The sequence below is a fragment of the Triturus cristatus genome, chromosome 5_2 (genome assembly GCF_964204655.1).
Source record: "Triturus cristatus chromosome 5_2, aTriCri1.1, whole genome shotgun sequence".
NCBI classification, from domain to species: domain Eukaryota; kingdom Metazoa; phylum Chordata; class Amphibia; order Caudata; family Salamandridae; genus Triturus; species Triturus cristatus.
This window is the reverse complement of record NC_140588.1, coordinates 984,109,975-984,125,716: the sequence shown is the minus strand read 5'-3', so window position 1 is coordinate 984,125,716 and position 15,742 is coordinate 984,109,975. Positions and strand designations below refer to the sequence as shown.

Below are 15,742 nucleotides of genomic sequence, written 5' to 3'. Positions count from 1 at the left end.
CACCTGTGGAAAAAGAGACAACCATCAGATAGCGCCTAGATATAGTGTATGTACATCAACCTTCTTCCATTACAAAGTCCTCAGACCTCGAGCTACCCCACTAATGTTTGAGGGCTCATCCTTAGAACCGGGGCGCCATGGCCCCTCATAATCTCCCGTCTTAATCGCTGGTGTTTAAGCCAGAGCGTCGACGTTCCGTGTTTCTTTTACTGCCCTGATGTTACGCCCCTCTAATTGTGCCCCCAATTTGTACTACATGCCGGCAGACTCCCCCGTTCAGGCCTCGCCACCCTCTTTAGTTATACAAGAGAGTACCCATGCCCAGCACACTCATATGCAGTTGAGTCCACTCGCATACTCCTCACCGCAATCCTCGACTGAAGGCGCCGTGTCTCGACCCTGCTTCACCTTCCTCGTGTGGAGCCGCGTCTAATATTTACCAGGCTGTGGCACGCCCCCAAGCCGCCCCACGCCTCACGCAGCGCCGATCGCGCTCCCATCTAGCTATAGTGCTACACTGGCGCCCATCTTAAAGTGTACACAGTAATGTTAAAAAGTGTTCTTTAAAGCAGAAGGAGTACCACCGAAGCATGGAAATTATTCTATTGTGGGTGAAAATTAACGTCATGGATTTCTATGTATCCTATGGTTTATAGGATTGTTATACTCCCTTAAACCTGGCACACACAAAGGTAAACTGGTGACACGGGGGCGTCAAAATCTTAAATCACAGATGCACGCTAATCAATGATATAGTATCCAACAGGACCCTAAAAAGTGCCGGCTGGTCTGCAGGGAGCCTATAAAGCACCACAAAACACACTTGTATGATGCCCCTGGTGACTCTATTATATGAAAACATGTGTGCTGTCGGTAAAGTTATCTCAATAAAGTCACAATCCACAGCAGACCCGACAGATCCTGCCGTCTTTAAACACAAGTCCCCTCAATCCAGATGATATAAAATGTTACTGTTTTTCTGTACCAGGCGTCTAATCCCTTCCGGAGACATATATGTCTCTGGAAGAGATATATTGACGACGTAATCTGCATTTGGGAGGGTACTGAAGAGGCCCTTTTGCAATTTTTGCACTGGCTTAATAATCTTGACCCCTGTCTTAAATTCACCTGGACAGTGAGTAATGAGTACGCAGTATACTTAGATCTTGACATCAAGGTGCAGGGAAGCAAGTTGTCCACGACGGTCCATCAAAAAGGGTCTGACAGGAATTCCCTGCTGCATTACCAATCATATCATCCCAGAGCACTACGGGATAACCTGCCAGTGGGTCAATTCTTTAGGTATCGCCGTAACTGTTCCACTGTAGAGAGTTTTTCCCAGCAGGCAGAGGAGCTTACTGGTAGGCTAACTCAAAGAGCCTATCCCAAAAGGATCATCAGCAGGGCACGAAAAAGAGCTTTGAATACTCCACGGGAGGCTCTTCTAGAAAGGACCCAAAAGGAGTCAGCTGAATGCCTGACGGTGGTCATGACGTACGATCCCTTGGCCACCAAAATAAGACAACTTATCAGGAGACATTGGCCATTGCTGTCCACTGCCGATTTCAGAATGCCCCAACCCAGATTTGCATTTAAACGTGCTACCAACTTAAAAGATAGGTTGGTGCATTCACGCTCACGAGTGACCCAAGGGAGCTCCTCGATTCCAGCCGGACATTACCCATGTGGGAGTTGTTCGGTTTGCAGTCTCACGGACAAAACTAAATCTGTAACACTCAATAATGGAAAAATCTGGTATTTGAATAAATTTTCAAACTGCAACACCATGAATGTTATCTACAGACTAACATGTCAATGTGGGCTGCATTATGTGGGCCTCACAACGAGGAAAATCAAGATTCGAGTACAGGAACATCTAAGTACGATTAAAGCGGGGAAATTAACCACCCGCCTGGTGCAGCATTTCTGTGAAACAAAACATGACATAGCCTTAAGATGGGTAGTTCTGGAAAGGGTAGTGGCCGGTAATGACTGCATTGAACAAATCTTAGCGACTAAAGAAGCACGCTGGATTTTCTCCGAGAAAGTTGATCAAACGGGGCTCAACGACCGCATAGAATGGAATAGATCAGCAGATAGAATATCCTTCACACTTGTAATTAGCAGTACTGGTTCTAGTACGGGTTGGTGATACCCCTTCAACAGTAACATTTTATATCATCTGGATTGAGGGGACTTGTGTTTAAAGACGGCAGGATCTGTCGGGTCTGCTGTGGATTGTGACTTTATTGAGATAACTTTACCAACAGCACACATGTTTTCATATAATAGAGTCACCAGGGGCATCATACAAGTGTGTTTTGTGGTGCTTTATAGGCTCCCTGCAGACCAGCCGGCACTTTTTAGGGTCCTGTTGGATACTATATCATTGATTAGCGTGCATCTGTGATTTAAGATTTTGACGCCCCCGTGTCACCAGTTTACCTTTGTGTGTGCCAGGTTTAAGGGAGTATAACAATCCTATAAACAATAGAATACATAGAAATTCATGACGTTAATTTTCACCCACAATAGAATAATTTCCATGCTTCGGCGGTACTCCTTCTGCTTTAAAGAACACTTTTTAACATTACTGTGTACACTTTAAGATGGCCGCCAGTGTAGCACTATAGCTAGATGGGAGCGCGATCGGCGCTGCGTGAGGCGTGGGGCGGCTTGGGGGCGTGCCACAGCCTGGTAAATATTAGACGCGGCTCCACACGAGGAAGGTGAAGCAGGGACGAGACACGGCGCCTTCAGTCGAGGATTGCGGTGAGGAGTATGCAAGTGGACTCAACTGCATAGGAGTGTGCTGGGCATGGGTACTCTCTTGTATAACTAAAGAGGGTGGCGAGGCCTGAACGGGGGAGTCTGCCGGCATGTAGTACAAATTGGGGGCACAATTAGAGGGGCGTAACATCAGGGCAGTAAAAGAAACATGGAACGTCGACGCTCTGGCTTAAACACCAGCGATTAAGACGGGAGATTATGAGGGGCCATGGCGCCCCGGTTCTAAGGATGAGCCCTCAAACATTAGTGGGGTAGCTCGAGGTCTGAGGACTTTGTAATGGAAGAAGGTTGATGTACATACACTATATCTAGGCGCTATCTGATGGTTGTCTCTTTTTCCACAGGTGGTTAACTAGCTGACAGAAATGCAGCCTTAAATACCAGGGGTAAAGTACTTAATCGAACCCCGAGTGGCATAGTAGAGGCAGGTATGAATGCCCTCCGCCTCTGCATGGTAAACACTCCTTTGATTTTAATCAACAATATTCGCTGTGTGTATATAGGTGACTATAAGCACAGTTGGTTGAAGTGTGCCATTTGTGAGTGAAATAGACAGGTTTGATTTTGGTTTTATTTTTCAACAGCCCTCCTGCAACTTATATACACATATCCAGTGAGGTGATTGAAACCCTTGCCCTGACGAATTTGCCAGAACACAGCTAAGTGGCAATGAAACATGTTGGCCTTCTTTACAAAGGTTTATAACATGGAGTGTTTTTATTTTTGAGTAGGCTCACCGATCTGAATAAAGAGGGTGACTATCACGGGAGTCTTCAACTCAATTTTAAGAAATTGCATCGAACATCTGTTCTGTGCAATACACGGGTTTCTTTCTGTTCTTTTTACTTTTCCTTGATGGGAACAGGAAAACAAGTTCCTTTCGGGGTCTGTTCCCTTTTTCTCCTCACTGGTCTTTAAACTTTTGTTTCTTGTGAGTGGGCATCCAATGATGAGAAAACGTGGGCATACCAGTGAGAAACAGCTGGCAGCCTCCTTGGTGGTGCGTACGTGAGGGGCCCACTCACTTTTCACCTTTTACCTCTTTGTGAGTACTTGTGACTTCTAGTGGTGAAGATGTTGGTTAATGGAGGGTTGTTGATGATTTGAATTTTTGAAAATTGAGGGTAATGGGACCACAATTCTCTGGATATAATACCAGCAGCAGAAGGCATATTAGTAGTCTCTGGTAACTGTGTGGATTCTCAGTACTAGTAAAAATTAGATCCCTCGTGAGTGCCTAGTCTTATTTGATTTATTGATTATTCAGTGGAGGGCGGCTAGGTACATACCCTCTCATGCTCCTTTTTGTATTGAAGAAATGATTACACACACATTCAAATAAAGAATCCAATACCAATTGTTTTGTATACAAATATTACTTTGTTATTTTATTTTTAGAACCAAGAGGAACTCAGTTGCAAGTGAGTAACAGTTTCAATTATAGCAGTGATACTTTTCTAGATGCAGTAGGAATTGTTTTGCAAGGCAGTATAAATGCTTTACAGTAATACAAATACTTTTGTAGAGTTAATCAGAAACAGTAGAACTTAGTAGATGTAAAAGATAGACTTTTAAATGCAATGTGAAAAAATGTTATGGGAGGAAAACAGGTATATGCATTAACGAGTAAATACACAACGTACTCTTCCAGTCTTTGGGGGTATAGACCAACACCAGGCAAGGATCAGTTTAAGGCTACTAGCTACCACACCACCAGCGGCACATGGGTGGCCAGGTGCAGGGTGCAAATCAGCATTGGGAACCCAATATTCTTCAGTGGGGAACCCCGGTCGGACAAAGAGGCTGCATGCTCGGCACAGAAGGCTGGATGAAGGTGATCACTGGCTGGACAGATAAGTTGGGATGTTGAGGCAGGCCTGGACACCGATGTAGGAAGCTGGCTCTGTATATACGATCCCAAAATAAGGTATAGTGAGCACAGAGTTCAGTGGATCCCCCAAAGGCTTACAGAAGTAAAAGTAGTTATTACCGTACTCTCTATTTGTGGTAGTGTGGGCGAGCAGTAAGGCTTTATCAGAGGGTAGTGTTAAACATTTATTGTAATCACTCAGGCAAGAAATGATTTCACACACTCAAAGACTGAACTCTGACCAATTTGTTTCTGTATAAAAATATTTCTAAGTTGTATTGGTGCTGGAAAGTAAAATAATACTTTTCAAGGATAATACAGTTGAATGCAGTTGACTTTGTTACAGGTAAGTCAAATGTTCAGAAACAGTTGAAATTACTGTGCAGTTTCTTTATAATTTTTTGAGATTACTTTTCAGATTACCTTTCTTACTTAGTGTGTTAAGCCTAGATACCCCACTGGGACATTTCCTAGATAAAGGTAAGTAAATCAACTCGTTATCAAAACACACTTGTCTGGGTTTTGGTAAACTTTTTTCACAGGAAAACAGTCAATGCAATCCTATGGGAGAAAATTAGGTCATCAGTTTAAAGGTAGGTAATCGGTCTTGGGAGATGAGTTTCTGGGGATAGAACAAGGGTTCCCCAGGGTCAAGGATGCACTTAAAGAGCACCGTCAGCAGCACTAAGGCGGCCAGGCGCAGAGTGCTGAAGCCCAATGTTCTTCAATAAGGGATAGGGGGCCTCCGGTTGGTGGCTGCTTACGGGCACGCCACTTGGATGTGGGAGCAGAGCACCTAGGGTTTAGCTCAGGGCAAAGGGGGATCCAACTTAGCACACAAGGTGCACCAACAGCGGCACAGGGGAGGCCCGGTGCTGGTTTGGCGTCGGGTGCCCTGTTTTCTGGGGATTCTCCTGTCACAAACAAACACTGCAGGCTTGGGCATGAAGACTTTCTGGAGTCGGCCACCGGTTGAAGAGGTAAGTTAGGATGCTGGGGGTTGCCAGGACACAGTCTGTTCCAGGGGTGTCTTTAGGTTTCGGGTTTCCCTACCAGCTCCTGGTCGCGGTGACCATCCAGATAGAGGCTGCAGGCATCTGCTAGAGGATTGAGGCAGGTCAGGGGTCACTGAATACCAAGTCAGGATCGCCGGGGTGACCACCTCTTGGTGTTGGGCCACTCGAACTCGAGCCGTGGGCATCGGGGGCAGAGTGGTACAGGCTCGTGGATCCGGCTGTAACTAGAGTCTTTTGGTGAACGAATCTGGTGCTCACAGGAGACAGAGCCGTGGTATGGAAGGCAGGGTAGGTCCTCATGGTTCTGGTGGCTGCTAGCTACACTGGGATTTTGCTGGAGCAGGACGAGATCGGGCAGCCCGGTAGGGCTGGGGCCAAGTCAAATGGTGTCCTCCTCTTTGTCCTTCATCACAGCTCTTCGGTCCTTCTTTCCTTGCTTGGGGTGGGTACAGCCCCTATTATGCACCCTCTAGTGGGAGGGGGACATATGCCTCACTCTGGTTGACTGGGTCCCTCCATTTTCAAGATGGCGGGTGTAAGAAAGTGCCCTCTTTTTGCATGGTTGCCCCCACTTTTTGGCAAACTCCTGATGTCCTTTGAGTGTGCCCTGGGTTCCTGCTAACCAGGTACCCAGGGTCTATGTTCTTTCCCTAAACTGTATTAAGACAAAGCCCAATTGGCACACTCTGGCCACAGGTCAGCCCCTTGTAAATGGAACCACGGGTACCAAGGGCACTGTGGTCTCTAATGGCTGCAGCATTTATTGTGCCACCCTTAGAGGCCCTGTACCTTTAGACACAAACACACTGCTGCCTTTGCAGGCAGTGTGTTGTGGTGCAGAACAAAGTGAAGAGTCGACGTGACACACATGTGCCATGCCTACAACCCACTGCCCTGGCACAGATCGGCCAGCCCTCTAGCTGGATGCACTATACCAGTGGTGAGGGTACAGGTGCATGAGCCCTGTACCCCTACAGTGACTAAGCGAAATTCTTAGAAATTGTAAGTGCAGTGCTACCATTAAGAGTATATGCTGCTGGAAGTTTGTCAATACAAACTCCACAGTACCATAATGGCTTTACTGAAAACTGGGAAGTTTGGTGTCAAACTTCTCAGTACATTAAACACACACTGATGTCAATGTGGGATTGAATAAAAATGCACCCAGCGGGCATCTTAGCGATGCCCCCTGAAAAATGACCCAACTCTAGAGTCCTGGCTGAGTGGCTGCTCGCCAGCTGCCACCACCAGACATATTTCTGGAGTCCTGGGTTCGAGAGACTGCTGCTCTCGGGGGTCTGAAACTATGAACATCATGGGACGAGGTGCCAAGCTTCCCCTCCCAGGATGGGCACGGTCCACGAAGAGGAAGCTTCAAAGGCGTGCCAACTTTGTGAGCAACCCCAGCCCTTTGCTGCTTCCAGCAACTAGCTCCCACCGGTTCTGACTCCCATTTTGGGAGGGAGAATAGGCAGGAAAACCAAGTGAGGAAGGGAGGTATGCTCACCTTTGCCAACCCCACCCCTAAGGTGGGCAAGGCGAGGTAAAGCACACCTCTCAGTCCCCGCCATCTTGCAGATAGGGAGACCCAGCCAACCAGAGAGAGGCATATGCCCCCCTCCCACTGGAGGGTGCCATAATAGGGGCAGTACCCATCCCAAGTGAGGGACCCATTGGTCCCAACCTTTTACTTACCTGAAACGCCCCTAAATCTAGTATTTAGGGGCAACCCGAACCTTGCATCCTCAGACAAGAACCAGCCCGAAGAAGGACAGAAGAAGCTGTGCCGAAACTAAGAAGGACGCTGCCCACTGACCTGGCCCCTGCCCTACCGGCCTGTCCCCACCTTAAAACTGCTCCAGCAAAATCCCGGTGTGTCCTGCAGCCAGCAGCCTCAAGAACCTGAAGGACCTGCCCTGCCTCCCAAACCCAAGACTTTGTCTCCCGTGAGCTCCAGATTTGCGCACCAACGAACACTGGCCAGAGCCAAATCTGCGAGTCTGCACCCAACACCCACAGCCTAAGTTCAAGTTGACCAACACTACAAGGAGGTGTCACCGGTGATCCTGACCAGAGATCTGGTGATCTCTGACCTGCCTTGAATCTCTTAGGGAAGCCTGCACCCCCTTTCAGGAGGATCTCCCGCGACCAGAGCTGGTAAGAAAAACCAGACGCCTAAAGCCACCCCTGCCCTAGACGTCCCACAACCTTGGGTGGCCCAACCAACGGTGTCCCAGCATCCCAACTTACCTCTCTAAATGGTGGTCACCTCCAGAATATCTTCATCCCAGAGCCTGCAGTCTTTGTTGCAACCAGAGAATCCCCATTGAAATCAACAGGGTACCCGACGCGAAACAGCACCCTGCACCCAGCCGCCCCTGCGGGTGTACTTTGGGTGCTAACTCAGCTCCCCCTTTGCCCTGAGCCTAACTTCAGGAGCTTTGCACCCACAACCTTGTGGCCTGCTTGTGAGCAGCCCCCAACCGTACGCCCCCTATCCCCCCTTGGATAACATTGTCCCTCAGCACTCTGCACCCGCCGCCGTAGAGCCGCTGAGGGTGTTTCAAGAGTGCATCCTTGACCCTGGTTCTAACCCTAGAAAACCAACTGCCACAAATAAGTACTTACCTGCAAACCGTTAACTTAATTTCCTCCCATAGGATTGCATTGACTGCTTTTCTTGAAAATGGTGGAGTTGGTTTGAATGGAACATTGAAAAACTGCATAAACTGCATAAGTACTGAAAGTGAATTATTTACCTTTTGTCTAAGAGATGTCTCAGCGTGATATCTAGGCATATCACAGTGATTAGCAAAAGTTATCTAAAAAGTTACGTACATAGTAATCTGTAAAGTAACTAAAAAGTAATTCCGAAATGTTGACTACATTCAACTGTAAACCACTGCATAACATTTTCTAAGTATTATTTCACTTACCTGCACCAGGCTTGGCTTGGTTCTAGAAATAACATAACTAAAAATTATTTTTGATACAAACAAACTGATCTGAGTTCAGTCTTTGAACGTGTGACATACTTTGCTGACTGAGTGTGTACAACACATTTTTAACACTACCCTCTGATAAAGCCTTACTGTTTGCCCACACTACCACAGATAGAGTAAGGTGCTAACTTCTTTTACCCCCTGCCTACCCGTTCCACTAGACTGTGCACACTATACTTCATTTTGGTATAAAATATACAGAGACCGCTTCCTACAATCATTTCCAGGCTGGACTACTGACATGCTTCGTTTCTTGGTCTACCTTACTTACTGACTAAAAAACTTAATTTGGTTTACAATGCCCAGCTCGTTTGATTTTGGGACTCAGCAAGCATACCCCTATTACTCCCTGTATTTCTCTGCTCCAGTGGCTTCCTTGCCACAAATGCAGTTTTTTTTAAAGCTCTTTGATTTTGTCACAATGCCAACTATGATGGCTCTCAAAACAGCTACATGTCATCTCTCTCCGCCAAGTATAATCAAATCTATGACTCTAGACTCTTGCACTCTTCACCTAGTTAAAGTGCCGTCGATTTTTCAGTCAAATTAAAGAACATTCTCTCTCTTATGCTACATGCAGAAAAATGCTGCTCAACTAAACTTAGGAAAGTGTTAAAACCCCACCAGTCCCCCGCACCCATCTTGTTATTTCAGTTCAGATCAATCATTTCTGCTTCCTTCAAAGTGCAGACAAATCTAACTGTCTACCCCCAATGCAGGTAGGAATGTACATGGTATGTCTATAGCGCAAACCCAGCCAAAAGGCAGCAGAGCACTGTACATGGTCAAAGGGAAGCTTAAGTGCAGTGAGCAACAAGAGAGGAAGCAGACTTATGGATGGTTAATGCACAACTGCATTCAACTCTTTCTTAAACTGGAGCAGAAATTTGGGCGGTTGTGATGGATATGGAGATGTTGTTCCAGAGCGTAGGTGCACAGATGGAAATGGAAGCCAAGGAGGACTATTGCTAGCAACAAAGTAGAAGCAAACCAGCACAAACAGCCTTTCATTACAGAGGAATTACACAGATGGACAACTTTAGAACTGCCCACAAAAGGAAAACCTCAAAATGTAAATAAACAACACGCAATATTTTATCAATTGCAATGTTTACCTAACCCGCAGGCAGACCATAAAAGACTATCCCCATAGAGAGAGAGCAACAAATTCGAATGGGAACTAAGAGCCAAATAAATAGATACAAAGTCATACAAAAAAGATTGAGACGGGTAACAGACTATCTTTAGAGAGAGACAGCAGTAAATTCTAATGGGAACTAAGCGCCAAACACACAGATGCAATGTTATACAAAAAGATTATTAAGGCAGAGTTTGAGCCTCCAAAACTACATGATTATTTTGAGGTGGCAGATTCTGCTACATGGGCATGTGTCTGTAAGCAGACTAGTCTTTAGAACATGGGTAGATTAGAATTATTTCAACCCAACACTCAAGGCACTCTACAGCCTTTAAAACTGGAAGAAAGAAGTTGAAACATTGCTCTAAACAACTAACAAAAATAAACCTCTTCTGGCTCGAGATGATGGAAGAAATACTCATTATTGCACTTTTAAGAAAAACCTGTTGACCCCACAAATCCAGCTCCTTTATCAAACTCAAAAGGGAAAAAAACAAAAAATCTAAAGTCCAAACAAGGGACACAAATATATATGCTGTACTGGAGACAGGACTTCTGGAGGCACAAGCTGTGTGCCAATAACACTTCGAGGTAGAGCGGGTTATTGCTAATTTTGGTATGCTACTTTACCAGCAGTGTCCGATCGGGTTTCTGGTAATGGAACACAGACAAAACTAAAAATAAGATTAGATGAAAATGAAAGATGAAAAACTACAACACTAGTGTGTTTTGGGTGGTGTTCCTAGGACATTCTTAGAAATTACAATAGAATGCTTTTTATGGCTTGGTATGTAAGAAACTGGCTCTATATATACTGCACCAAAGTGAGGTACAGTGTGTAGAGGCTGCAGGCGACGTCGGGGAGTCCTAGAGGAGTCAACCCACGGTGGACTCGGACTCTGGAGCGCTGGGGGACCTCGCTGGGACCAGTGGGCCACTCTAACTCAGACCATTGGCAACATGTGCAGTGGTAGTTCCAGGCGTCAGGTTTCTTTGTTCTCAGCAGGCTCAGAGTCTGTTTTCGGAGTTTCTTTTGAACAGGGCTGCTGTTCACATGAGATCCTGTCTTTGGTGTAGGCAGTCAGTCCTCCCAGGGGTTCTGGAAGTCGCTAGCAGCAGGACAAGACGATTTTTGGCGCAGGATCTCTGGAAACTGCAGACGGGCCGTTAGGGCTAGGCCAAGACAGTTGTTCTCTGCAGTCTCCTCTGCTGGGTGTCTTCTTTCGTCCTTTTTCTTCTTAGGTTGCGTGAATCTAGGAAGGAAGGTTCAGCGTGCCCCTAAATACTAAATTTAGGGGCGTTACAGGTAGGTAAAGGGCAGGGACCAATGGGTCCCTTCCCTGGGGTGGGTACACCCCCTATTCTGCCACTCTCCAGTGGGAGGGGGGCAGGAGCCTGTCCCTGGTTGGCTGGGTCCCTCCATACACAAGATGGTGGGGAATCGAGGATGTGATTCACCTCGCCTCCCCCACCTTAGGAGTGGAGTTGGCAGAGGTGGGCACACCTCTTCCTTACTTGTTTTTCCCGCCGGTTCTCCCGCCCAAAGTGAGGGGTAGAACCAGTGGGGACCAGTTGCTGAAAGCAGCAAATGGTCTGGAGAGGCTCACAAAGGCGGCATGCCTTTGAAGCTTCTTCTTCGTGAACCCTGCCCATCCTGGGGGATGAGGCATGGCACCTCGTCCCAGGATGTGCATTGTTTCAGGCCCCAGAGAGCAGCAGGCTCTCGACCCAGGGGTTCAGAAACAGGTCTGGTGGTGGCGGCCTGCACAGCCACTCAGTCAGGTCAATGGTAGTTGGTAGTTTTTCAGGGAGCATCTGTAGGATGCCCTCTGGGGTGCATATTACATTAAATCCCACACTGGCATCAGTGTGGGTTTAATGTGCTGCGAAGTTTGATACCAAACTTCCAAGTCTTCAGTGTAGCCATTATAGTTCTGTGGAGTTCGTAATGACAACCTCCCAGCACCATCTACTCTTAATGGCAGCACTGCACTTACAGGGCCCAGGAATAGACCTGGGAACTGTAGGGGTACAGGGCTCATGCACCTGTACCCTCACCACTGGCATAGGGCACCCAGCTAGAGGGGTTACTGTTGTATGCCAGGGCAGTTGTTTGTGGGCATGTCACACAGGGATGTGTGCCATGTCGACTCTTTGTTTGGTTCTGCACCTAGACATCCAGCCTGCAAAGGTAGTGTGTGTGTCAGGGTACAGGGCCTCTAAGGGTGGCACAATAAGTGCTGGAGTCCTTAGGGGCCTTCTCTGGTCACAGTGCCCTGGGTACCTATGGTACCATTTACCAGGGGCTGACATGTGGCCAGAGATGCCAACTGGGTGTTGTTTTGGGGAAAGAACACAGGCCCTGGGGTCCTGATTGGCAGGGTCCCAGAGCACATCAAGCCAAAGAGCATCAGTAGTCTGGCAACAAAAAAAAGGGGGGGGGGGGTGTTTACTGAAACAGAAACCCACTTTCTCACAGTACACTTGCAATTACTTGATAAGTTTAAAATTCATGCATTATGCAATTGATAATTTTTCATAGTTTTACAGTATGGTGCATAGCTGCTTCACATCGGTTACTAGTATAAAGCCAAGTGGGGTAGAAAATGCATAAAGTACGCAACTTCGGTAATTTGTGGTATTTCATCTGAAAACTAGTTTGAATTACGCATTAAGGAAATTAGGAAAAGCATTACGTTTGAAATACTCATGAACACAATATTTTTACGTAGTTACCTTTTCGATGGGTCCTGTGTTTTTTATCTTTGACGTTCTTAGACTTGTTTTTTTTGCCCTTGTCCTTATCAGACTTGCTTTCTTCTCCAGATTCACCTTCACTCAAGCGTAACTTTTTTCTCAGTAACTTGTGTCGATATCTTGGCTTCTTAGCTAATTCAGAGTCGGAGTCCGAATCAGAATCAGAGGTGAATCCAGCATCTCCCTCAACTGTTAAAAGAGAACAATACATGTCTTCAATGAATCAAAATATTTTTATGAAATTTGTCACCATATATTTATGAATACATTTGATCGCACAGACATGTTTTCAAATAGGTACAACACAAGCCCAATAAAAAAAGAGACATTTGACCAGTGTCTCTCAAGTGTGCTGCCATCCTGAAGCAGTACATCAAGCACAGAGTCCAGCCCTGAAAAAAGAGATTGATATTTGTTGATAAATTGCAGTTTTAACTAATGAAAATGCAAACAAAGGGCAGAAGAACTCAATCTTAGAAAGGTGACAAAGTAGGAAAAGGGAGCAATTAGGTGAACCAAAAAAGGCATAAGAGAATGTCCAGACTGCTCTCACCCCTCTCCATCCATCATCTACACATTACTCTTGGATACTAAACCTTAGCTCCCTTAAGATGATGGAGCGGGCAACAGTGTTGCAGCCCACTCCGAGTAGAGCTGGTGAGTCTACCGCTGAGGACGCAAAGCAGAGTGGCAGGAGACATGGAACTCAGCAGATGTACTGCGCTAACCTTTACAGCACTAGTAGAGGTAGAGGAGGAATTGTGAGAAAGTGGCTCTGTATATACTGTATCCAAATAGTACCTCAAACAGCCACCTACGGGTACAACCTCTGGTACAAAATGAGGGACAGGGGAAATTAGTTCCAAAGCTTATGCTTGCAATATTGCACAAAGTGTATTCACAAACTATCTACAGTACACGTTTTACCAAAACACAGTACTCAATAATAAAACACACTGTACATATCAGAATGGAGGATACAAAACAGCCGACACACATAGAAGCGCTGGAGAAGCTACTGCTAAAGCTTTTTAAAGGCATTTTTAACAACCGGATGGAAGGAGAGGCAAACACAAGGGATCTGGTTTTAATTAAGAAACACTTTGGGGCTAAAGAAAATTCCATTGTTTATATATGTTTTCAATAGTGTAACACTGTCAAAGCTAAACGTGGACGTTGTTTCATGTCATTTATGACGATGTTTGAGAAAGGAGCTTGTGTTGCAGTTTACAGTCCTACAGGTGTCACCTGCAGCTCCACTGGCGCAGACTTGTAAGATTGTCATCTCCCTATCACTACCGTAATTACCCAGAGCGTAGCTAGGGAGAGCACTCAGTGGTAAGTGCCAGCCCACCACAAAAAGTGCAAATTATGTAACACTTGCTGAGAGGCATTTTCAGTTCTAAGAAAAACAAGCATTGGCATAGCCAATAGGTTTCGCCTTTGGGACCTTATAAATGTTTAGCCATGCAACACATGATGTTGTTGCACCAAGGATATTGTACTGGATAACTAAACACTTCTGATGTCCCAAAGGGGAGACCTATTGGCTATGCCAATGCTTGTTTTTTGTTTTTTTTAAAGGACAAGCAGTGCTATCAGGCTCCGGCTGCCACTTAGTCCACTGCATCCAATGTAGACGCTGCAGCCATCTTTCAGAGAGGGAGAGGGAGAGGTTGAGAGAGGGAGGGAGAGGTTGAGAGGGAGAGGGAGAGGGAGAGGGAGAGGGAGAGGGAGAGGGAGAGGGAGAGGGAGAGGGAGAGGGAGAGGGAGAGGGAGAGGGACCGGGGTAGAGAGGGAGGTAGAGAGAGAGAGGTAGAGAGGTAGAGAGATAGAGAGAGAGAGGTAGAGAGAGAGAGCGGGAGAGAGAGAGCGGGAGAGAGAGAGCGGGAGAGAGAGAGCGGGAGAGAGAGAGCGGGAGAGAGAGAGCGGGAGAGAGAGGTAGTTGCACAAGCAGCTGTAGTGCACCAAGCTGCACTACAGCTGCTGTTTTTCAACAGACAGCTGGGTGACACAGTTTTTTTCACTCAAAAAGTGTGAACGGGACGGTAGAGAACTCTTTCCCCTGAGCGCGCCCCGATGTGTCCACCCACTGATCCTAATATGGAACTCAGCAGGAAACTCATGATTTCCTGACATGCACAACACGCCGGAGAAAGAGAAAAATCCCTACTGCCGACTAATGCTCCATGCCACGCGAGACCCCGAACCTCTGAGGCTAATTGGGTGGGGTTAGCAGCTAGAGTCTTCGGTTTTCTGTAGCTGGGCTGGAGGAAAGTAAAAAAAAGGCTCACACGGTTTTTAACTGTATTTCTGTGTTGCAACACGTACCAAGATATATCTGTCAGAATGAGGTAAGCTTCCGGACTCAAACCAGTAAAGGGATCTGTATTTTAGAAATACGTGGACAAAACAGACTATTACCCAGTCTTTTTGCAAAATGTGGTGATTGTTAAAGGATACTACAACAGCATGGGGGCATTGGCGTGATTTCTTGAGCTTTCAAGAAAGAAAAAAAAACAGCTAACGGAGCTCTCTGCTGCTTGTCTGCCTGTGGAGTTTGCCGGTCGGTGAAATGGGCACGAGAGAGGATGATGCCGGCAACAGGACTGTGTAGATGCTCAAGTGTGTGGTGGTAGGGGATGGCGGGGATGGCACGGTTGGCAAAACATGTCTGCTGATGAGGTATGCGAATGATGCATTCCCAGAGGAGTACGTCCCTACGGTGTTCGACTACTATGAAGCTAAGGTTGTACCTTCAAACTAATTAGGTAACTTGTGATGGAGTGTAAATAGAACCCTGCAGACCCAGGCTGAGGACTGATAGCAGCCAAAACAAGCCCGGGAGTGGTGCGTGCTTACGCGCGCATTCTGCTCATTTTCAAACACTGCACTAGTGCTTGTGGTGCGCCGCTGTGCGCTCCGGCAAGGTGGATGCCGCCACAAGCACGAGTGTGTCCTTGAAAATGACCAGAGCGACGGAAAATGACCAGAGCGACGGCTAAAGGCCCTCCTATGCAACGCACAGGCTGCAGAACCGACCTCACTGATTGTCTTTCCTTAAAAACCACTAGCGCGTCCGTTGCGCATTGAGGCAGGCATCTGTTTTTATGGGGCAAGGTGTGCAGCTAGTCTGCTGACCTCTGTAGCGTTTTCCCGGAAGTTGCTA

General features: G+C 46.7%; 1 protein-coding gene across 2 annotated transcripts in view; it reads right to left on the bottom strand.

The window, feature by feature from the left end:
• The window catches only part of ATRX (ATRX chromatin remodeler), a 1,501,634-nt gene that overhangs the window by 925,415 nt on the left and 560,477 nt on the right, over positions 1 to 15,742 (bottom strand). For both annotated transcript variants that reach the window (XM_085608236.1, XM_085608237.1), the window contains exon 12: positions 12,553 to 12,762. In XM_085608236.1, the coding sequence (XP_085464362.1) occupies positions 12,553 to 12,762 (210 nt within the window). The remainder of the gene's footprint in view (positions 1 to 12,552; positions 12,763 to 15,742) is intronic.